The sequence below is a fragment of the Adiantum capillus-veneris genome, chromosome 25, assembly GCF_014529385.1.
Source record: "Adiantum capillus-veneris isolate H3 chromosome 25, ASM1452938v2, whole genome shotgun sequence".
Taxonomy (NCBI): Eukaryota; Viridiplantae; Streptophyta; class Polypodiopsida; order Polypodiales; family Pteridaceae; genus Adiantum; species Adiantum capillus-veneris.
In genome coordinates, this window is record NC_140955.1 from 94,385,188 (window position 1) to 94,409,671 (window position 24,484).

The following is a 24,484-nucleotide window of genomic DNA, read 5'->3' on the forward strand; positions in this document are numbered from 1 at the left end:
ACTTCTGTTAATTTTCTATGTGCATTGGCAGCTCATTTTGGTTGGGATGTACATCAATCTGATATTGTTACTGCTTTCTTGAATGGTGACATTTTTGAGGAAGTCTATGTAACGCAACCTCGTGGTTTTGTTAAGAAAGGACAAGAGGACAAAGTGTGCAGATGTAAGAAGGCTTTGTATGGGTTGAAGCGATCTCCTCGTGCTTGGTATGGGAACGCTAGCACTCATTTGGTCAAACGAGGCTTTCGTAACAGTCCAACAGAAAGCATATTGTATGTCAAGCATTAGGGCGATGCACTTCTCATTGTTGTTCTTTATGTGGATGATTTGTTGATCATTGGTCCCAATGAGGCACATATTGCTGAATGCAAGGCTGATTTGAATGCTACTTTCAAGATGAAAGATTTGGGGCTGTTGCATCATTACTTGGGCATACAGTTTAAGCAGTGTGATGGTTGGTAATACCTCGTGTCAAAAAAGTTACATAGAGACATTGCTATGTAAGTTTGGACTTGAGGATTGCAAACCTATTGCCACTCCCATGGAAATAGGTTTGAAGTTGAGTCTACATGATGCTCGTGATCTTGCTGATGTCACTCTTTACCAAACTATTGTTGGCTGCCTCATTTATGTATGCAACACGAGGCCGGATATTCAGTTTGCAGTCTCACAGGTTAGCAGACTTATGCACAACCCAGGGTCTAAGCATTGGTAGGCTGTCAAGAGGATTTTCTGCTACTTGAGTGGCACTTTACATCTTGGCTTGTTTTATCCCAAGGGGGGATCATTGCTGCTATACTTACATGCTTTTTTGGACTCAGATTGGGCTGGTTGTTTTGACACGTGAGTGTCCACAAGTGGTTTTTGTTTCATGCTTGGCAATTCATGTATATCATGGTTGAGCAAGAAGCAACCTACTGTGGCCACTGTGAGTTGTGAGGCTGAGTACAGGGGGCAATCTTCATAGCTACAGTTGAGTGTGTATGGCTTAAACGCCTTATGGCTGATTTGGGTGTTGGACAGGACACTGCCAACACTATCTACTGACAGTCAGAGCACAGTGGCAGTTGCAAGGAACCCAATTTTTCATGCTCACACAAAGCACATTGAGGTGCATTACCACTATGTCAGGGAGAGGCTCTCAACAGGAGAGATCAACTTGGTTTATGTGCCAACACGGGACAACCTTGTAGATCTTTTCACAAAGGCATTGTCTCGTGAGAAGTTCGAAGCTTTCTGCAAAGCTTTCGGCTTACTCTGTGGACTGATCATGTCCTCAGGGCATGGCACTTCCCTTTACTCAGTGCTATCTCTCGTTCACCCCATCACTCCAGGGGGGAGTTGTTACCATATACATGTGGTAGTGATGTGTGTGAGCACACTTAGGACCGCCGGGGCATTTTCCCCCTCTTTAGGAGGTTTTTTCCCTCGTGCATAATATATATGCCAATCACTCTAGGGCTATCTATCTTTCCATTGCACACTAAGTATTACACTCTCTATTGTGTGCATTAAGCTTCCTTCGTCTTCTCCAAGCTATGTGAACAAAATTTATCAATACATGAGCAAAGATAGGGTCTTCTTATTTACAAATTGAATAATGTGCTGGTTAGAGTAGTCCATGGGAACCAAGTTTTAGTTTGTGATTGGAGAAACTAGTTTCGGGAAAACAACACAGGTTACACAATATCTAACAAAATCAGGGTACACTACAAAAGGAAAGATTGGCTACATACAACCTCAAAGAGTGGAAATAATGTGTGTAGCCAAGAGGTTTGGTAAAGAAATTGGCTGCATGTTTGGTGAAGAGGTTGGCAAGGTGATTAGGGTTGAGGATTGCAAGGGGCTTGAGATAGTGGTCAAGTATATGACAGATGGAATGGTTCTGAGAAAGGTGCTTGTGAATAGTTGGTTCTCATCATATTCTGTTATCATGCTCGATGAAGCATATGAATAAACAACACACATTGAAGTCCTCTTTGGGTTTTTGAAGGACCTAGGAAGGTGGAAAAATAGTTACATCTTATAATGGTCACCTCAACTACACTTGGTGCTGAGAAGTTTTCTAGGTTATGTTTATATTGTAACATTTCACTATTTGAGGAAGGGTGTTTTCTGAGGAGATACTATATGCAAAGCAACCAATGAGTGACTACCTAGGTATAGTTGCACTTATTACTGCTATGCACATACATTGAAGTGAGCTAGAAGGTGATAACATTCTGCTTTTGATAGGACATGAAGCAATTGATACAATGTGCCATATCTTACACAGAGAAAATGAAGGGGTTTGGTCCCAATGTTCCAAAGCTGGTTATACTCCCAGTTTACAGTGCCCTTCCTAGTGAAATTCAGATAAGAATTTTTGACACAACACACCAGGAACAAGGAAAGTGGCGGTTGCAACCAATATTTCAATCAAAACACAGAGGGGGAGCATGATATGGCCCTGCTGCCTTGCCTCAATCTTGACTCCTTGGATGGCATCACAACCCTGTCCGCCAGGTTGTTCTTTATTGTCCAATGCATGTGTGACTATGAGGCAATGTAGGCTTGGTAGATGGACTATCCAAGGCCAATGAAGGTAGCAAGGCTCTTGAGATATACTCACACATGGAGAAAAGGGGATGTGACCCCAACTTCACTTCCAACATTGTCGCATAAAGTAGCCTGGTAGATGACATGTCAAAGGCCAATGAAATGAGCAAGGCTCTTAAGATATACTTCCAAATGAGAAGAGGGGATTCGTCCCAAATGTGGTCGCATAAATTTCTTGATACACGGCCCGTTGAAGCAAAATGAGGTCAGTAAGGCTCTTGAGATATACTCTCACATGGAGAATGGGGGATACATCCCAAACGTGGTGACATATAGCAGCATGGCTACATCACCAATGTATTAACCCTATTTGAGGCATCAAAAATTGAATACATTGATACGCCAAGGTTACATTCCAGATTGGGTCAGTTGTAGCAAAATCACAATATGCATACAACAAGGAGAATCAAAAGGACAATAGATGGAAAACTCATGTACTCTTCTTTTCCTTAGACCGTGGCATTGATTGCTTTCCATAGAGTAGCTACAAATCGCTTGATAAATGGTGGCAGTCTATATGGATTTTGTCATGCTAGCTCAGACGGAGAAGAGTAGAAGCACCCCAAGGTGGAGCAAAGCCCAAATGAGCTACTCCTTATTCTTCGTATATGTACAAGAATAAGGTGAGTAGTGGGCGGGCGCCCTTAAATTGGGCAGCCAGGCAAGGTATAGATGACTTTACCCCAACAAAAAGCATGTTGTATGCAAAGAGTCGAGACACTTTGTTTGTTGCTGTGAAAATTTGATATGGGGGCATCAAATATTAGATGAATGTGTGGTTGTCCAAAATGAGAAATGGTGAGTACAATGAAGGAAAAGGAAGCATCTATGATATGGCATCCAAAACAACAAGAAACTCATCAAATGGAATAAGCCCAAAGGTAATGATTTACTCTACATGTATGTGTTGTGTTTTAAAAGGAAAAAAAGTCCCTTTAACACTAAAGGCAAAGCATACGTCCCCCTCGAACACTAGAGGGGATAAAAGCAACAAGGGAAGGGCACATTCCCTATGGTAGTATTAACAATGTGGAGGACAGTGCCAACTCCACATCATATGATGTATGGTTTTTTCTTCTTCTTTTTTTGATACGCACAAGCATCACAGTGCACAAAATGCTTCTCTTTGCATTTTTAAAGATTATCATGTGCAACTTCACACATTGCCTAAGTTCAAATTTTGACTACGTGATGAGGTCGGAGGGCTTTCAAAAAAAAACTTCGAGGAGAGATGCTACCAAGCTGCAAGAACAAGCTATGCTATGAGGTGAAAGGTACAACACTGCTCCGCTTTTTGAATTCTTACCATGTGCAAAGTGAAGCAATTAAGGCACACTAGTTTAACAAGTGACAAAATCACGAGGCCTACCTTGTGGAAACAAATCTCTAGAACGAGACTATTAATCTTTCAGCAAAAAAGATATATTGAATTTTATTTTTCCTATCTCAACCAAGAATTCTACACTGCAAACGTGGTGGAGTTCCTAAACGTGACATGTTAGCATGAGAGATGCACATGCAGGAGTTAGCAATGGCGCTTAGTGATGCATAGAAATGAAAGTACATTAGCATTGATGCTCAATGATGCATAGGAATGTTTCACCAATTGGCTAGCATTCTCGATCAGTCAGAAAAGTGCAAAACCTTTTTATGTAGGTCAAATGGGATAGTATCGTGGTAGGCCATGCGTCGGCTAAGATTGGGGCACCCTCCTTAGTGTGACACGGGCCTACAAAAGCACTAGATACTTCTTGATGATATTTTATTAAGCTTTTAATAAATTTACTTTTCTTGCTATTGGGAGCGACGAGAGTTACACTCTACAAGAGAAGGCTAATTTGAAATTTCCATGTTGTAGAGCAAAACTAGTGTGAACCCGTCTTCCAGATGGGATAGGTCAAATCACTCAACTGCACCTCTATTCCTTGTGCTTGTCCCCAAATCCTCCCCAACCGATCACTTTTCCCTCTTGCTCAAGAGTTGAGACATGCTCCATATGCATTCCTCATTTCTCGATTGTACTTCTTGTTTACATCATTTGCCCGCCTTGCATGTCCGACGGCTTGCCTGCTTCCCTCTATTCCCCTGTTTGACTTGCTCACTGCTCCTCTAGACGCAAGTTTTCACTTGATTTGCCCCCATCTAAAAACATTTAGCACAACATGATCTCGTCCAATGTTCGCACCTCAGCCCCTATTCTTGAGTTTAGCTCCTCTGGTCTTCATGGCTTTGCTGCCCACTCCAGCACGTGCAACAACTTGTGTTGGTCATCACAATGCCCTACCAATTTGCAGTCCCCATTTCCAATTCCCGTCATGTTCATCAACAACATCCTTCAAATGCACATCATGTAACCCCGTGGCCTCTTTCATTTGTTGCTTCTACCTCCACCAAGAGCCTGCACTCAATTCGTTGTACCCACCTTTATGTGCTACTTCTGTGTAGTACAACGCCGACCCACAACTGCTCTAACCGTGTCAATGCTGCCTCCACTCCTCATTGTTGAGCATTCAAGAAAAGTGAGCCCTACCCTTTCTAGTGGCCTAGACCCGTCTCATATAGTGGGTACGTGGGCCGACTACCGTCCCAATGTATGCATGTTTTCCTCCCCAAGCCTGACTTTCCTTGGTTGACCAAGAGTACATCCTTAATCGACTCTGCCCTATGATCCGTGAACAAGTCATCGCCGAGTCTTGGTCTTGTGTTGAATTACCTACAGGTTGATGTACACACACACACACACACACACACACACACACACACACACACACACACACACACACACACACACACACACACACATGCATGCACGCGTACACATGCACACACACACGCAAAGAGAGAGAGAGAGAGAGAGAGAGAGAGAGAGAGAGAGAGAGAGAGAGAGAGAGAGAGAGAGAGAGAGAGAGAGAGAGAGAGAGAGAGAGAGAGAGAGAGATGTAGGTATGCAGGGAACCAATAGGCGCGCTCGGGAGAGGAGAGATGAGGGACTCTGGGGGGCACAAAAGGTGTAAATATTAATATCCTATTTAGGGCTTCCTATGGCTCAACTTAAAACATAATACTCAAGAACACTCTCTCCCCCCCAACTTTTCACCCAAGCTTGCCCCACCTTGGTCGTCTCCTCTTGATCCCTCTTGCCTTCCCTTGCGTGTGCGGGTCTCAATTGTGCAACAATCCTCTCCGCCATGCAAGAGCCTTGCGTAGTCTCCATACTTTCCTCCTCCTTCACCATGTCTCTGCAGGACGTCCCATGAGAGAGAGAGAGAGAGAGAGAGAGAGAGAGAGAGAGAGAGAGAGAGAGAGAGAGAGAGAGAGAGAGAGAGAGAGAGAGAGAGAGAGAGAGAGAGAGAGAGAGAGAGAGAGAGAGAGTCTCATGCACTTCCTTCCGCTCTGCCATCCATATCAAAACCTCCTCCCCACTTTGCTCACCATTTCCATCTCCTCCTCGATCTACTCCTGTGCCCATGGCTTTAGCACCCTTGCCATCTAGGACGTCCACATACTGTGCCAACAACGGCCCCAATCTCTCTCCTAGGATGCCCACGTGCGGTGTCAGTTGCATCCCTAATCCCTCTACTCTCAAGCTAGCCTCTCATGCCTTGACTCTACTGCAATTTTTTGAGCATTGGTCTCCTCAATTATCTGTTGACCTTGAGATCCCAACCCCATTGATTGCATTTGCTTCGACCAACTAAGGCACATAGGCTATGGAATCGAGCCGCTAAAGAGATGGGGGGGTGTAAACAAAGGAAGATAGGGGCACTTGGCAGTCGTACCTTTGGAGAGAGAGAGAGAGAGAGAGAGAGAGAGAGAGAGAGAGAGAGAGAGAGAGAGATGTTCCATTTTTCTCAAAGTATTCCAGCTGTGTCAAATTGAAATCGTAAAAGATTCGCTATAATTAGATCGTTTCAAAATCGTGGGCCTCAGGACTTAAATTACCCTTCCACCTGCTAAGTACCATTTGATTGACTGATTGGCTTTTGAGGACTTAAATTACTCTTCCGTCTATTGATTGGCTACGGTGCTCACGCGAATTGAACCCACTACTTTCTCGGGTGGGTGTGTTGATTTTGCAAATTGCAATTTTATACTTGAGCACCACCTGCGCGTGTAGGCTTCCTTTCTCGCTTTTCTAGTGAGCTCATCTGACAGGAGGAGATGAATGGAAGAAGGCTATGGGAATCGACGCGGGCATATGGCCTCATCGCTTTGATAGTATTGAGTGCTACATCATGTACGTCTGCTCCTCCTCCTCCGTCAGGCCTCAGCTGGCGCACTGCTCACTCACTTGCAAGCTCCCTGCTTCATCGCATTTGCAATCACCGACTGGCCAAGGGTGATACAGAAGGTAGCTTCTTTCTGCATTTTTTCTTTAGTCCCGTTGTAGAGTCAGTGCTGAATTGAACATCTGTTTGACTTGAATTTTGTATTGCGTTGCTGCACGCTCCACAAAGTATTCCTTGCAAGACCATTTTTTCGTGAAGTTTTCTTCTGAACGGTATGCCCAACACTTACCTGGGTAGCAAACCAGTGGGACGTTTCATGGTTGATAGACGTAGGGGGACTTGTGTCTTCACATCTGACAAACAATGTTACATTTCTTCCTGACAAAGACAAGGTAAGAGATGATTCAATCAAGTGTTAGTTTACCTGTAAATATGATTGGCACCTACCACACCCTGCCAATGACGATAAACTTCAAAGAGGCGGGGTTTGGATCTCACAAAGTAAAAATGGTTACAGAATAATATGGTGGGAGGTGCCAAGATGAGAAAATCAATAGCTGTGCCGTAGTTGAAGCTCCAATCTTGGCTGCTGCATTCTTTATTAATGTAGTCCATATTAGCAGATGTACTTACAAAAATAAAAATAAAAATGGTTCTTTAAGTGCATCTATGCCAAGTTGAAAAGTTTGAACTTTGCATGGAGGTTGAATTTGATAGCTTCAAGTTCATCAAGCTTGGTTTATTCGAATTTTTCCATCAAGCTTGGTTTATTTGAAAAATTGAGTTGTAGACATTACCTTTGTGTATGTGAGATGCATCAAGTTCATTCATTTGCAATGTTGTGGGGAGATCTGGTCTTTTCACACATGATTGTGATCTAACTATGTGAAGCTTTGTCAGTGAACTTACACCATCTTATCATCCCTTGCGTCATTTGAGGTTCTCTATGGTACATTCTGCCGAAATTGTCATGGTTTTGTAAATTTTGACAGTTAAATTTTTTGTGAGATTTATTATAATTCATAGGGTCACTTCTGTAGGTGCGGAGCGAATTAAGCATATGCTGTCTTCATTTGATAGCGGTCTTTTCTTTTGGACAAATATGGGGTCCATTGCCTGGGATTACGCTGTTCATTACTCTTGGCGAAGCTTGAATCCTTCTCAAATATTTGATGTTTTAAGGTTAATTGGAGACATCCAGTCTGCTTTGACAGAATTTGCACAACTACGGACTGATATGGACCGGCTACGGTGGATATCTATCAATTATAGCAGAATTTTGCAGCTAGCGAAAGCATCATTACAGAAACTGCTGAAACTTTTTGATCACCCGGTGAGCATCTTGTTTTTGAGACTTGGTACATTTTAACTGTTTCCATCATAGTATAGTCCCTTACACAAGAGGCTATTCTAGTCATGGGAAATTCTGGCATTTTCTTAGATAGTGGGCTTTTCAATTTTTGGGCTTAGTTGTCTGTATTTACATGGGTAAAAATGAATCATTTTAGGTAGTTCTATATCGTGCTCAAAAGTGAGATCTCAGGCCCTGTCAACACAGAACTGATCAAGAGGATATGGGACGATTGCAAGGAACACATGGGTGGTTATGGAGTTGCATTTGTTTGCTGGATATTATCATACAATGATGGAGAACAGCCTAGCAAAAAAGCATCTAGCAATGTTAAGAGAGGCTGTGAGCTCCATATAGTAGGATTTCCATAAACAATGATGAATCACTAGCCGATTACCATTGCAAGAGGTAGCTCCCCCCTTTTTAAACCCGAGTATGATCGGTTTGAAATGTCTTTCAAATCTCCAAACGTCTCAGACGTTTTCACGAGACATTTTCAAATATTTGAATTTTTTTTCATCGAGTTCGAAAGCAACTATGGAGGGCTCAACTGTCAAGGCATAATGCAGCCCTTCGTGTGCAATTATGGAAAATCAGCCAGGCATGCCTAGCTTTAGGGGAAATTGGGAGGGAAGATGACGGGTCTGGCTGTCCCAGAATGGTTAGAGGTGCTCCAAATCTCTCCACCCAGTTTGGGTGCCAGGGTTGCGGTCACAAAAATTAATAACGTGGCATATGGCTGGCTGGATATTTCAAGTGCAGGACCAAAAAACTGGCAAAACTGAAAGTCTGGTTAAAAATCTCAAAATCTGGCCATACTTGTCATGTGCACATCTAACCCTATGTGCATGTGGACAAGCTAACTCCAACTTTAAGGGTTGAGGACAGCCTAGGAAGTGTTCTGGCACCCTTGTAAGCCTGTTGCAAGATGTGCACGTTGAGGCACTTAGATTAGTTGCATACCCTCTGATTGCAATGAGCACAGCTAGTGTTTGCTAGGTGGAGGCACTCGGGGAGTGATCCCATACAGTTGCATTAGTACCAAGCGTAGGGAATTAACTGCATACGAAGCACCTACTATAAGTGAGTGTTAACTTATTCATAAGTGACATTTAGCCAGCATTATGGAAATTGTGGGTTTTTATTGGCATTGCCCGGCCCAGCTTCCCCAACAGAGCAGACAAGATGTCACTTCTTGATTCTATAGAGTATCTTTTGTTCCTCCTTGACGAACTCCACGACATACTTTCAAAGCATTCTCAACCGAACTTCTCGATTTTGTAGAGCTTCTAGCATTTTCGAACTACATGTTGCCACCTTTGTTGCCTTAGGCTTTTCCTCCTCCGGCACCAAAAAATACAAGGGCATCCTCTTGACAACCTACACCGTCTTCTATTCGATTGGGGGAGTTTTCAAGAATATGGTTCAATCATCGGCCGATGCAACCTCCTTTGCCACCATCATTGCCATGACCTTCCCCAACGCTACCTGGGTATAATGGTTGGAACCTGGATGTCTACCCTTATTATCCACCTCCTGGCCTAACACCAATTCAGCCCAAAGACTTCAAGATCGTAGATCTATGGTGAAATTTCTCACTTTTTCGGGAGTGAAAGATTGGAAGAAAGCTTTATAGTTCCTGCAATAGTTTGTCATATTTATGCTATGGGGAATTTAGAAAAATAAAAAATCTCTCGAGCCGCCACTTTTCTCAAAGACAATGCTATGCAATGGTGAGTTCTATAGCTACCAGCTTGACGCTCCAAGGACTTGGCAAGCTTTTAAGCATATGTTTGCCCGGAGTTACATGACATCCCTATTTGAAGTGCAGCTTCTGGCAGAATGGGGTGACCTGAAAATGCTAGCCTTAGAGACTATGGAAGACTACAACCAAAAGGTTTTAGACACGTGTCTTTCTTCAAGTTGATAACCTCAGAGAACCAGTGTGAGCGCTATCCCATAGGACTTCCATCATTGTACAGGAATATTGTTTGTCCAAGCAAGTTTCGACAATCCAAGAACTTATGGACTATGTTGCGGTTGGCTACAATTTTATGAAAGGAAGATTGGAATTTACCACTGATGAATACCTAGAATCCTCGACAACAATGAAGAAATTCTCTGGATTTTTCGTGACACCTCAACTCAACTTGTTTGTGACCACTTGCCAACAAGAAACTCTGCAGCAAGAAGGCAGGTGCTTCGAATGTTTTTAGATGGGCACACTTCCTATGTCTGCCCCATAAAGGTGATGGACCTCAAGAGCAACCTCGTGCCAAGAAACCCCAAACTGTAGTAGGACTTGCTTGAGATATTTACGACATCTTTGTATTTGATGCTTCCAAGAAATTTTGCAGAGCCTATGGAAAGATTTGAAGCCACAAAGTACTTACCTTCTTCGATCAAGGAGCCACATAGAATTTCATCCATCCCGAGTTCCTCAAACAGATGGACTTGAGTACCATCGGTCACAGCAAGGCAGACTTCCACATCATGAAGTTAGGGCATTATTGTGACGCTCTTTCGGGCATGCCTTGGCATGACAAGAACGATGCTACCATCCAAATTCACAACAGGACCATCACTTTGATAAAGGATGCCAAGCCAGTCCTCTTTCGAGTTCCATCGACAGAAACCAGCTTTGATACTTTTTGAACACTTTTTAAATTGTTTTTTTGTCTTGGTGCTGATTGAGTCGGCTTGGTTCTGGTTTAATGTTGGTTTCAATGCTGCTTGAGAACCTTTGGATGACGCATGCTGCGGTCTGGGGAGCGTCTAGTTGTCTTTGGGACCTCTAAATGATGCATGCTGCAGTCTAGGGAGCGGTTGGTTGTATATGGTCTCTGAACGATGTAGACTTCGGTTTGGGGAATGTTTGGTTGAATCTGGATGTTTTGTTTTATATGTTTACACATGTGAACTTTGTGTCAGCTGTAAAGCATTCTGTAAAAGCATTTGAATCTGGTGCATCAATATTTCCTGGTTGAGATTGCCTAGGAATGTGATCTTAGTGCATCGAGACAACCCTTTAAAGATGAGCACAGTCTGGGTGTGATGGCTAACATTGCTACGCCGGGATATCAAGAACTCCGATGCGGATGAGGTGACTGGAGGAAAATCTGATTGTGAAACTGTATGGTGTAATGCATGCTACAAGAATGTGGTCTGGTATTGATGGGCATTGGGCATTGGTATATATGCATAAAGGTAGTGTGCTAAACAATTGGATTGAGTTTTGTAGGTTTAATTGCAGACGATTTCTCTTCTTTCAAGAGGGGGGTTTGTCTACGCTGGCTGCCCTCTGCTGAAAACGCTGGTGGAGCTCTGCTTCTTCTGAGCGCTTCCTCTACTTGATTGAAAACGCTAGGCGGAGGGTCCCTTATATAGGTGAGGGTTAGGCCTTATAGATTTATTAGGCCTGGGTAGGGCAAGTGTCCACCAGGTTTTCCAACAAATAAATCAATGAATAAATTGATTTATTTTAAAAATGAGGAGGGTATCCGAACCGGGTGAAACTGTTACACATCTCACCATCTAGGAATCCGAAGCATGGCTCGTTGGATTCCTGTATAAGCTAGAACTACATGTTTGTCATGCTAGATGCCCACTGTAGTGTAATAACATATGTCAAAATGCATATACAAACCATTTATGCAAGAGGGTTTCAAAACTGGAAAACCTAATCTAATGGATTCGTCCGGACATGTAGGTCCTGCGAACAGGCTCACAAAGTTGTCGGTACTAATCCTCCTAGGATTCTAGACACTCCTATCTAGGAACAAGGGAAAAACTGGCTCTGGAAGTCGATGAAGCATGTCCATGTGGCACACAGAGCCATGTGCACGTGACAGATATGCAAGGTTGCCACTTTCTTGAAGGGAATGCGCTTCAATGGTGGATTGCATTGTTGCATCAGGGTCAAAGCCCCTATAACGTGGGTCTAGTTCAAACAACTTTTTGCACGTGCATGGCTTACAAACACTTTTGAAGTGGATGTGATGACATAATGGCATAAGTTGAATACTAAACACCGTGCGAATCTTGAAGAGTACAATAAACAGTTCTGGGCCGCACTGTTGCAAGTAACCTCCTATAGGTTTGTGCCATTGTCAAAACAGATTGATGCGGATTGCCCAAGAAAGACTACAACACAAGACTAGTGTCATGAATATGGGGTAGTTGAGGGAGAGTGGCCAACAATTTGTTGAAAGGAGATTCCGATGAATTTAATAGCAACAAGAGAAGGTCCTAGGGCAAACAATTTTCAACCAAGGGCAATGTTGTAGCAAAGTCCTCTGTGCCTCCCACAAAGAAACCCTCCATTGATGAAGCTGACACGTCCAAGAAGCAATCTAAACTTCTTTTGGGTGAGGATAAGGCAAATCTTTTGAAGAAAGGAAAGCTCTAAGAGAGGCCAAGAATTGCTTTGTTTGTGAAGAGAAGGGACATCTTTGCGAATGAATGCCCACAAAAGAAGTCACAAGATAAGGATGGCAAGTCAGAGCATAAAGGAAAGAAGCCAAAGCCAAGTGTAGGACTTGTTTTAGGTTTGCAAGGTGGAACCATACGTGTTGTACGGTACGTGGAAGTACGTACTGTACGTAGTCCCGTATGGGTAAATTTTTTATGTACGGAAAAATACGTGGCATTGGTAAAAAAGAATAGAAACCACAAAAATAACTGTCAGTTTCAGAGACAAAGCTATAGAATTTGTCAATTTAATGTTTTACAACTTTGATTATGTCTAAATTCTATATACAATAGCTACAGACTCAAGAATCGCATACCTGACGTGTGATATGCGCCTGCGGGCACTGAAGTTTGAACTTGTACAGTGTACCTGTTTACCTATTAGACTCATCACTTATAGACTGCTATCATGAGTCATGACATCAAAAGAGCAAGACAATTATGAGTTAAGACAACTGGACAGTCACAAGACAATGAACATTTAACAAACCGAGTCCATACTAATGTGAATGTCACAACTGACAACTGCTGTCAAGACTCAGCTACAAGTCACAAATCACAAATGTGGAGTCAATAGTCAAGATAGCTCCTAAAAGAGCATACTTCAAATGAAAATAACTAGTCGGCTGCTGCCAACTAAAATGTCTAGCAAATGGTGACCTCAAAACTCATCATCAGAGGCAGAGAATGAGGAAACTGAAGAAGGCACGTCTCCATCAGTCAAGACATTGCCCTCCTCATCATACTCTGGCTCTACCATTGCAAGGCGAGGTGCCTGCAAGTCTGAATTAAAATCCTCCCCCTCCTCCTGAGTGTGAATGAGAGGAATTGCCTTATTCGCATGTCGCCGAGGTGTACGAATAGGCAATTCCCCCTTGCGAATCATCTACCGCCGTGCAATCCCTGGATATGCAGCTCTCTCACGGAGTGGAATACTGTAAGCACGTGCACGTGATCTAGTCACACGCCTATCCACACTCTCCAACTCCTTGTGGAGCATGCGAAGAATATCCTCCTGCTCGTTCCGAATCTGCTGATCCAACGTCTCTGTAGTCGGATCATCCATCAGCTTCACTTTTGTAGGGTCAGCCTATTCAACATTCAAACGTCAAAGTATAAACAATTGTGACCACTGACTTGTATACAACATTATACATACTAATACTACATTGAGCAATGAGAACAAAGCTCAACAAACTTGCTTGAGTGTCCCCAAAGCATGGTAGGAACGTACAAGCCTCATGTTGGCCCTACAATATACTAGCTTCTCTAGTTGTGAAGTGCTAAGCTGATTGCGGATTTTTGTATGAATCAAGGAGTAGGCACTCCAATTGCGCTCACAAGCGCCTGCTGAGCAATCCTACAATGGCAAGTGCAATGGTAGCATCAATACCATGAAACTTGAAGTCAGTCAACTGCTCGTGTGCATGACGGCCCCAAGTTATTCATGAAACTGCTCATCTCCGCATCTATTTGCAACTGCTCCTCAATGCTAAACATGTGGTTGATGTACTCGACCTTCAGGGCCAAGAGAATATTCTCATGAAACAACTCTGGGGTCTTGTAGAAATGATAGAGTATTGCAGCCATCCCATGAATGGGACGACTCATAAACTCCCATCGACTCTCTACAAGAGCTAGGACATCATCTCGGCTGCAAAAAACCCAAGCAAACATGTGTCAGGACTCAGGAAATTACAAGTAGAGATTATGGGTATAATGTATTTAAGTATTAAGCTCAGCTTACCGATCTTGTGACAAGGATTGGCAAGCCATGATATGCCCCTTCATTTGCATGAAGAGGTGATAAACCAAACCCAATGTGGATCCCTCCATGTCGGTGACCTGCAGCAACACGTAGATGGGCTGCAATGCCACTGTCAAACTCTGCACTTCAGTCCACAATGCATCATCTAGCACCCGTCTCTGAATGGCTTTGCATTTCTCATTTTATGAGTTGTGCATCTCTCTCCACTTTGGGTCCACAACAGTTTGGAGAAGTGGATCCCTCAGCTTCAAGAGTCCCTGCAAAACTATGTACATGTATGCAAATCTTGTCTTGGATGGCCGCACATGTCAAGAGCACTGTGGCTGCGAAATATGGCTAAGGCCTGATGCTTCTTTCAGAAAAATGTAGTAATCCGAGTATCATCAGTCACTGGGGGCTGCACCCAAGGTAGTTTCCCTATATCCTCCATGAGCAAATCTAGACAATGGGCTGCACAAGGAGTCCAAACAATACCTGGAAACTCAGCCGACACCATTTTCCCCATTGCTACACAGTTGATGCATTGTCTGTAACCACCTGTACCACATTATCTTTACCCACATCCTCAATGGCTTTCTTGATATGCTTGTAACTGAACTAATCTTCTCTCCTGCTTTCCATGCATCCACAGCGCGTAAGAAATAGGTACCAAGGCAGGAGGAGACAAGAATGTTAATGATATGGCGCCTGCGTATGTCACTCCAGCCATCGGAAATAATAGTGCAACCAAACTGCTGCCAACCTGCCTTTACTGGGACCAATGCCTTGTCTATCAAGGCTTTTTGCTGGTCAAGCATAGTGGTGCGCATCTTCTTGTACTCAAGTCCTGACCAAGAATCTGTCGCACCAACCTATGCAATGGCTCTGACCATCCTCTTCCATTGATCAGTTCTCAAGACATTGAAGCTAATGTTGCACTCGATTAGAGTGCGAGCAATCTCCATCTCAGCCACTCTCTGCCGCTCGTTTACCCAAGATTGGGAATTCACCCGTGAAGGCAAAGTAGTCTGTCTCGACGCATGCGCATCACTGTCCTCTTCATCCTCGTCTACTTCGATGATCCGTGCTCTCTTTCTACTACTAGATGGCTGTCCCATAGGTGTGGACTAAGACTCAAAAATGTCATCTCCTTGTACACCAAACTCTCCAAGAAGAGCATCTTGCAGCGCATCCTGTGTCTGTTGAGTCCCTTTAACAGTCTGTTGCCAACTCTCCTGGAAAGTTATCAGCAATTAGCTTATCTTTCACAGCTTTGGGCACTTTCTTGCACGCACTACAGTTGTTTGTGCACTGAATCCCTGTCAAATGCCTCACAACACGTGTGATTGTACTTGTGAGCGAGAAACCACAATACTTGCATGACCATTCGGACAACCGGAACCCTTTTGAGTTGGAGTGTTAACAATATGGATGACATTTGTGTGTTCCTTCCAATAGGGATTGGTCGGCTTCGGCATTCTTGCTCCTGTTGCAAGATTCAAGAGCATTGAGCAAGAATCACGCGAACAAAAAGTGTGTGTGAGAGAGAGAGAGATGGAGGGAAACGCGAGAGGGAAGCTCAAACGAGCGTAGGGTAGAGAGCAACACACACCAGAGAGGGAAAGAGGCACTTACCTTCCCTGTGTAAGCCTATGCAGAGCTTTTTCTCACTCTCTGTAACAGTTTCTCTGTACTTTGGTTCTTAAAATCTAGTTGGGATTCACGCCCAAGGTAGGCAAATTTAGGGCACGTATGAACGTATGGGCCTTAAGTGAATACAAACGGGTGGACAAATCCCCCAAATTATTTATAAAAAAAAATGACGTACGTACGGTACAATCCGTACATACACAATACGTTGTGTACGGAACGTTCGTACGGATCCGCACCGTACGTACGTATTGGTCCTACCTTGCAGGTTTGGTTGGTGATCAATCAAACATAGATGCCACAGAATTGTGCAGAGCTTGGGACAAAGTTAGACACCAGACAATACTAGTTTTCTTTGATCCAAGAACCTGTGCAAATTTCATATCACCATAATTGGCATCAAAGTTGGGCATTCGTGCAGAGGAGATGGATATGACTGGTGAAGCAGGTTTGGCATGCCCAAGTCATTTAGCGTGTTACTCCCATTCTGGGGAAACTTGTGTTTGCATATTTAGGCTTATGTGGATGCGGAAGAATTTCATATTATACCGCTTGAGGGCTGTGATGTGTTATTGGGTATCCCATGGGGTGTTTCAGGTTGCATGCTATGGTGGATTCTTCCAACAAAAAGATTACCCTTGTACATAGAGGAAAGACTCATGTCCTTGATGTAAAGCTTAAAGGTGAGTCTATTCCAATCGTTTTTGCTTCTGCTATTTCATATGTAATAAAGAATCACCTTTCTGCGTACTTGATCTTTGCAAGTGAAGTACCTAAAGTTGTATCTAGTTTGTCTACCTTAGATAAAGATAGGTCAACTTTTCTGAGTGGTTTCAGTGATTGTTTTTCGGACTCTTTGCCAGGGGAGTTACCTCTTGAGAGACTTGAGGATCATACCATAGATCTTGTGCCAGGTTTTAGTCCACTGAATAGACCACCGTATAGGGTTAGTGCAGCCCAACAGAAAGAGATTATGAGTCAGGTCAATGAGCTTTTAGAGAGGGGGCCGATTCAACCCAATTTATCCCCTTTTTGTTCGCCTGTACTCCTAGTGCAGAAGAAGGATGGTTCATGGCGCATGTGCATTGACTACCATGCTTTGAATAAAAATACCATCAAGAACAGGTTCCCCATACCGAGGATAGATGACATCCTTGATCGGCTTGAGGGAGCATCATTGTTTACTAGGATAGATCTAAAGAGTGGGTACCACCAGATACGCATTAGGCCAGAAGATGTCCATAAGACTGCGTTCAGGACAACATTTGGTCTCTACGAGTTTCTTGTCATGCCATTCGGTCTCATAAATGCTCTTGCCACGTTCAGTAGAATGATGGACATAATATTTAGACCACATAGAAACTTTGTGGGTACGTTCTTTGATGACATGATTGTCTATTCAAAGTCTGTAGGGATCACTTGACTGCAGTTTTCAATGAGCTACACAAGAACAAGCTACTCATTAATGCGAAGAAGAGTGAATTCTTTTTGGAAGAGATTCACTTGCTTGGGCACATTGTTTCAAAGGATGGGGTATGTATGGATCCCGCCAAAGTGGAAGCAATTAAGTCATGGCCAGACTTGAAGTCCGTACATGACATTCGAAGCTTTCTAGGCTTATGTTCCTACTACAAGAGGTTTATGTTGAGATTCCATACACAACAAGGGAAACGAGTTACTTTCAAGTGGACAGCAAATGAAATTCTAGCCTTCAAACACTTGAAAGAAAAGCTAACTTCAGATCTGATAATTATTTTGCCAAATCTTTCAAAACCTTTCGTGGTTCAATGTGATGCATGTGGCCACAGTCTTGGTGCAGTTCTAATGTAGAATGGCCGTGTAGTCGCATATGAGAGCAGAAATCTTTTGAAGACCGAAAAGAAGTTTCAAATTTATAAGAGAGAACTGTTGGCAACAATTCACGCCCTCACTAGTTGGAAACACTATTTGCTAGGGGCTGATTTTGTTGTCCAAAAAGATCATTAAACCTTGGGATACTTTCTCACACGAATGAAGTTGACTGAGAAACACACGCGATGGGCAAACACCTTGTCAATGTTCCATTTTCAGATTGTCTGTGGAAGGGAAAAAGAACGTGGTGGCTGATGCGTTGTCAAGAAAGCCCCAAATTTCGGCAATGTCAATTCCGTACCATGTAAAGTAGATGAAATGAAGACACAATATGCTGAAGATTCAGATTTTGCAAGGATTTATGATCAGCTTGTTGATGTGCAACATCATGAACACTACATGCTTAAGAATGACTTTCTCATGATGCATGGAAAGATATGCGTCACTAAACAGCTACGGCCAAAAGGTTTTGATGGAAAGTCATGCTGCTGGGCATCGTGGAATTGATGCGACAATGAAAGGGGTTAAAGCATTCTTCTATTGGCCAGCTTTGCGTCAAGATGTTGACACATTTGTAAGATCATGCTTAGTATGCCAAAAATTCAAATTTGACAGGCAAAAGCAACCGGGATTGTTGCAGCCATTGCTGAGAACAGGTAGAAGAGGCAAATTCTACTGTCCTAGATTTGCTCAAATGTTATGTGTTAGAGCACAAGGCAATTTGGGAACACTATCTCCCATTGGTTGAATATGCTTACAATAGCATTGTGCATACATCAACATGCAAGGCACCATTTGAGATGGTGGAAGGAGGGAAGAAAGTCCCACCACCAGTCTGTACAATGTAGAGGGCGGTACTATATCAATTACCTGTTAACTTTACACAGAGCACTAAGAAGAAAAGAGAACACGATTGCATCCAGCGACTAGAATTTCACTGCGCACACGAGACCGACACCTTGTAGGCCCCAAAAGTTGGCGCCCCTTTCGGTATTTCTTTATTTAATTATAAGTTGACGATCCGAACACTTAGACCAAGCTTTTACAAAGCTGTCCAAACCTGGCGAGGGCTGAAAATGCAGGTTTCTGACCTGATTTCGGCAGCACAACGGCGCAAAACCCTTGTAGGTCAAAAGTACCCGTCCAAGACGAATTCCCTCGCAATTTAGAAGCTTTCTAGTGAGCTGTCACAGAAATTCAGCGTGCTGTAATTCTCTGTTTTTCCTCTGTCGGGTGCCCAAAACCTTGTACATGCATCCCAAAGCTTTCTCCGGGCTCCCCTGGTGTTCCCTTGCACTTTAGGTGCGAAACCCTAAAACTGCAAAAAAACACAGCAGGCTGTAATTCTCTGTTTTGGATCGTTTTAAGCGGAGCTGACACGCCTACGCGTGTCCCAAGGGCTCCCGCATGCAATGGGACAGTTCCCTTGTGAATTGGACGAGTTTTCACGCGAGAAAACTCTCCAAATTTGCAATCTTTTGCGATGGAACTTTGCGTACCTGTGGGGGATTAGCAAATAGCTAATCCGGTTCCTGTTCAAAAGGCTCTTGCCTTGGCAAACGCGCATAAATCCTCAAAACTGTACATATTTATATGAGTAGCCCAACTAGTGGGGCATTACCATATGTGCAAAGGGGAGAGAGAGACACACGAGAGCAAATCATCGCGCTACATGAGACAAAGGAGAAGGCAAGCTTTCCATTAAAGCTGTAAACCTGCACCCACTACTCACACACACTGTAAGTTCACTTATGAAAGTCAAATCAGCCGCCAGCCTCATTTGGGCGCCTCCTCTTGCTGAGGTGTCCTGCAGGTCGCTCTCCTTCTGCCAAGTGTCCATTTTGCATGTCACAAACTGGTGACGTGGCAGGCCCTTGGACGCCCAAAGAAATGCGTCGAAAGGCTGACGTGGCAGCAACGTGGAAAACGCGCTGCAAATTCCATTGACAGATTGACACTTGGCAAACTGTACGGAGGTTGCAAATTCTGCTGGTCTGCTGACGTGGCATTCCGTATGATTTCCGGAAATTACGCCGGCCAGCTTTTGGGCATTATGCTTTAATTTTGAGAAGCTTTTGAGTTTAAGATTTTTGGGGCTTTGCTTTTGGGGCATCCCTTGTAAGAATAAATTAGTCCTTTGTGAACTCATTACTCTGAGCATCTGGACGCAGAGTCGGAGTGTGAGTTCACGCGGACTCCCTTGTACTTTGCACACAGATTAATATAAAAAGAAATACCGAAAGGGGCGCCAGTCTTTGCGGCCAATACCTCTTGGCACGGAATTACGCCGGGCCGTGCCAACTTTTGTGAACTGTTTTAAAGTGAATCTCTACTGTGTCGCGGTAGAATCTAAATTTGGGGTGTCCAAGTTTGTTACACTCTGACACATAACATTTGAGCAGATCTAGGATAGTAGAATTTGCGTCTTCCGACTATCCATCAATTTGTGGATGAAACGAAGAAGAGAACTTTAGCGTAGTGCCCAGACTCGTCATACGTGGATCCCTTTCACTGACAATTGACTGAGGCATCCCGTGATAGTTAAAGATATTGCTCATGAATATCTTGACCATGTGTTTTGGCGTTATCTTCTTCCTAACAGGAATGAAATGGGCCTGCTTATTGAACCTACAAATGATAGTCCAAATACCATCATTGCCTGTTTGCATTCTTGGAATATCAAAGATGAAGTCCATCGCTATGCTTTCCATGGCCTATCGGGGATCGGCAATGGCTGCAACAATCCCGACTGCTCTTGCCTGTCAAATTTGACTTTTTGACACACTAAGCACGATCTTACAAATGTGTCAACATCTTGACACAAAGCTGGCCAATAGAAAAATGCCTCAACCCCTTTCACTGTCGCATCAATTCCACGATGCCCAACATAAGGTGGAGCATGACTTTCCATCAAAACCTTTTGGCTGTAACTGTTTAGTAATGCATAACTTTCCATGCATCATGAGAAAGTCATTCTTAAGCATATAGTGCTCATGATGTAGCCCATCAACAAGCTGATCATCGATCCTTGCAAAATCTGAATCTTCAGCATATTGTGTCTTCATTTCGTCTAGTTCACAATGGTACAGAATTGGCACTGCTGAAATTTGGGGCTTTCGTGACAATTCATCAGCCACCACATTCTTTTTCCCTTGCACATGCACGATCTGAAAATGGAACATTGACAAGATGTCTGCCCATCGCATGTGTTTCTCAGACAACTTGGTTTGTGTGGAGAAAATATCGCTTGATCCAATTTCGCAAGCATAACGGCGCAAATATCCCTGTAGGTCAAAAGTACATGTCAAGGACACTTTCCCTTGTGGTATGGAAGCTTTCTAATGAGCTGCATGTCACAAAGTGATGATGTGGCGGACAGCAGAAACCCTAATTTTTGCCAGAAACCCTAAAATTCCTGCAAACCCTAATTTTTGCCAAAAACCCTAAATTCCGAAAATCGTGGAGGCGGATTATTATTATTATTATTATTATTATTATTTTTTGGAAAATGATGAGCGACGCGAATTTTGCTTTTGCTTTTGTTTTTTTATAAAAAAAGAGAAAAGACTCTCTAAGAGAGAGAGAGAACTGATGCTTTTGATTTTAAAAGCTTTTGAGGCTCTGCTTTTGGGCATCCCTTGTAACCTTTAAATTAGTGGTGAGGGCCTCACTTCTGAGAGCATCTGGACGCAGAGTCTGAGAGTGAAACCCTAACCGCTCTCTTGTACTTTGATGATTGATTAATACAAAAAGAAATACCGAAAGGGGCGCCAGTCTTTGGGGCCAATATCTCTAGGCACGGAACTCCGCCGGGCCAGTGCAAATCTATTGTGATGTGTGAATTGTTTTGAAGTGGTTATTTGGTGCTGTCGCGGTTGATTCTTGACTTGGAGTGTCCAAGTTTGTTACAGTGGTATCAGAGCACGGCCGATTTCTCTTCTACGGGAAATCCGATCCCCGAATTTTTTTTCCGCGGCACCTATGGCTTCAGGCAATGATCAGTCGACTCCCTCTGCATCTGGAGATGCGGGCTGGGATCACAACGAAGATTCAGGCAGAGAGTATGGCCCGCCTTGGCCTACTTAGGCGGAGCGGCGAGAGATAGAGCGTCGCCAGTTGATCAACGATGCAACAAAGATGATGCTCAATTTTGCCAAGGACCCGAAGATGGCAAAATATATGAACCAGACCTCTTTGAAAGAGGTACAGATGGAGCGGCAGAGAACCACAACACCACTCCCGAAACCCGCTCTCAAGAAACCTTCTGCCTCCAAGAAATATACGGAGAAGGAACTGGAGAACGTGGTTGATGCACGGATTGCTCAGCTTTTTGACACACAAAAGAAATCCAAAAAGCACGGCAAAAAGCAGAAGAAAGGCACTGACTTCCCGGGATATTTGGGTCGTCGGTTGACATTTGACAAGGCAAAGAAACGGAAGAAGCGTGTTCGATTTGAAGGAGTACCCAGTTCTTCTTCTTCTTCTTCCGACAGTTCTTCTAGCTCCTCGGATTCGAGCGAAGAAGACAGAAAAGGTAAAAAGCGAAGCAAGAAGCAACGCTTTGGAAAGGGCAAGGCAAAGAAGGCTAAATCTCGCCCAAAGACTGACAGTTCTACTTAGGACTCGTCTACAGACAACTCAGATTCTGATGACGGAAAGTTTTATGCGAACAAGAAGAATTTTTACAAAGCCAACCAGTATGACTTTCTCGAAGATAAAAGCAAGAAAGTCCGAGAGTTTAAGGAAGGTGGCCACTCGATCAAGTTTGATACTTTTCAGGAGACTTAGATGCTTCGAAGGCTGTGTCTTTGACATCGCTTTCGCGGGAAGACGCTATTCAGAGCACTCCAAGATTCGGAGAGCTGCCTCTTACTTTAAGGGGAATGCTCGTACTTGGTGGTCCACGCTTCTATTAAGCAAGACTGTGCCAGTTACATGGCTGAAATTCAAGAGGCTTTTTATTTCTTCTTGGTTGACTCAAGAGTTTGAACGAGATATACGAGCTGCTTGGAACCATCTCCGGATGACCAAGAGCGATACAGTGAATTCTTATTGTGAAAGATTCTGGAACTCTTTTCTACCCGCCTCTTCATTCAAGAAGATCTCGTTCAGAGAACAGATTGAGCGGTTTACCTTGAGTCTACCTACAGAGATCCGAGATCACTGCTTGGAACAGAAGTCAGCTTCTATTCAGGAGTTGATGAGTCATGCGAAGCGGGGCTTTGCCATTCACTCTAGCAGTCTGACCTACCCCACAGATGAGGCCATGACACAACGAGCCAAACAGACTTCTGGGAATGAAAGTAGAATGAAAAAGAGCAACCCAGAGAAAAAAAAGGATGCACGACCCAAGCTTACTCCTGAGGAGAGAGCTCGCTTCATCAGAGAGGGGAAGTGCTTTGGATGCGGGGAACATGGACATATTTCCGCGAAGTGCCCTGATAAGGCACAGAAAGAACAGAATGATAAAGACGACGACAGGTCTGAGAGTTCGAGAGCAGCTGAGGAATGTGGCAGAAAAGGCAGATAGAAAAGTAGAACTGGTACCACATGGCGTGGGACTTGCACCGAATCAAATGAATGAAAGCACAAACTTGCCGCTTTTTTTGGGGCAAAGTGAAGGATCAGGAAGCTCTTTTGAAGGAGCCAAGGCCAACTTCTTTTCACTTGGAATTGGCGGCTCGATTTGGAACTACGCCCCACAGACTGACGCCACAGGCGGAGGTAGTTCGACTGGCACCCGGATGGGATGTTGCCATTACACCGAGCATTGGCAAACTTCGTTTGCAATGACAGGGGTGTTCAGGGCACGCGAGTGACGTTCTACTCGGGATCCCTTGGTACCACAAGAACTACGCCGTGGTTGACTATAGGGCCGAGAAAGCGACTTTGATAAATGAAGGGCTTAGAGATTGTACTTGATGAACTTCAGTTTTCTTACTCATTCTTTTGGGAGAACTGAACGATGGATAAAAGTTGAAAATGTTTTGACCTGAAGAAAAGAACGCCAAGATTTTTTTTTCTCCACGCTCATGCCGATTGCTTTTGAGAGAGCCTGAAGATCATACCATTGATCTGATATCTGGAAGCACGCCACCGAATCGGCCACCTTATCGTGTGAGCCGAGTACAGAATGAAAAGATTATGAACTCAGTGAAAGACCTCTTGGAAAAGGGTCTTATCCAGCCTAGTACTTCACCGTATTGCTCTCCAGTGTTGTTGGTTTTGAAGAAAGACGGATCTTGGAGGTTGTGCATCGATTATAGCACTCTCAACGAAATCACCATCAAGAACAGATTTCCGATTCCTAGGATCGATGATATACTCGACAGGTTACAGGGATCCTCGTGCTTTAGCAGGATTGACTTGAAGAGTGGATATCATCAGATCAGGATAGCGCCAGGAGATGTCTACAAGACAGCTTTTCGGACGACTTTTGGGTTATTTGAGTTTTTGGTGATGCCTTTTGGCTTAACCAATGCTCCTACGACATTTAACCGGATGATGGATAGGATTTTTTGAGAGTACAGGCTATTTGTTGGCACTTTCTTTGACGACATCATTGTTTTCTCCAAGAATGAGGCAGAA

At 43.7% G+C, this 24,484-nt stretch overlaps 1 protein-coding gene across 1 annotated transcript in view; it reads left to right on the plus strand.

Annotated features, from left to right (window-relative positions):
• Positions 1 to 6,702: 6,702 nt before the first annotated feature.
• Positions 6,703 to 24,484, plus strand: part of LOC147425313 (adenine phosphoribosyltransferase) — a 29,733-nt gene continuing 11,951 nt past the window's right edge. The window contains exons 1-2 of the mRNA XM_086500670.1: positions 6,703 to 6,949; positions 7,868 to 8,160. Of these exons, the coding sequence (XP_086356796.1) occupies positions 6,760 to 6,949; positions 7,868 to 8,160 (483 nt within the window). The 5' untranslated portion in view covers positions 6,703 to 6,759. The remainder of the gene's footprint in view (positions 6,950 to 7,867; positions 8,161 to 24,484) is intronic.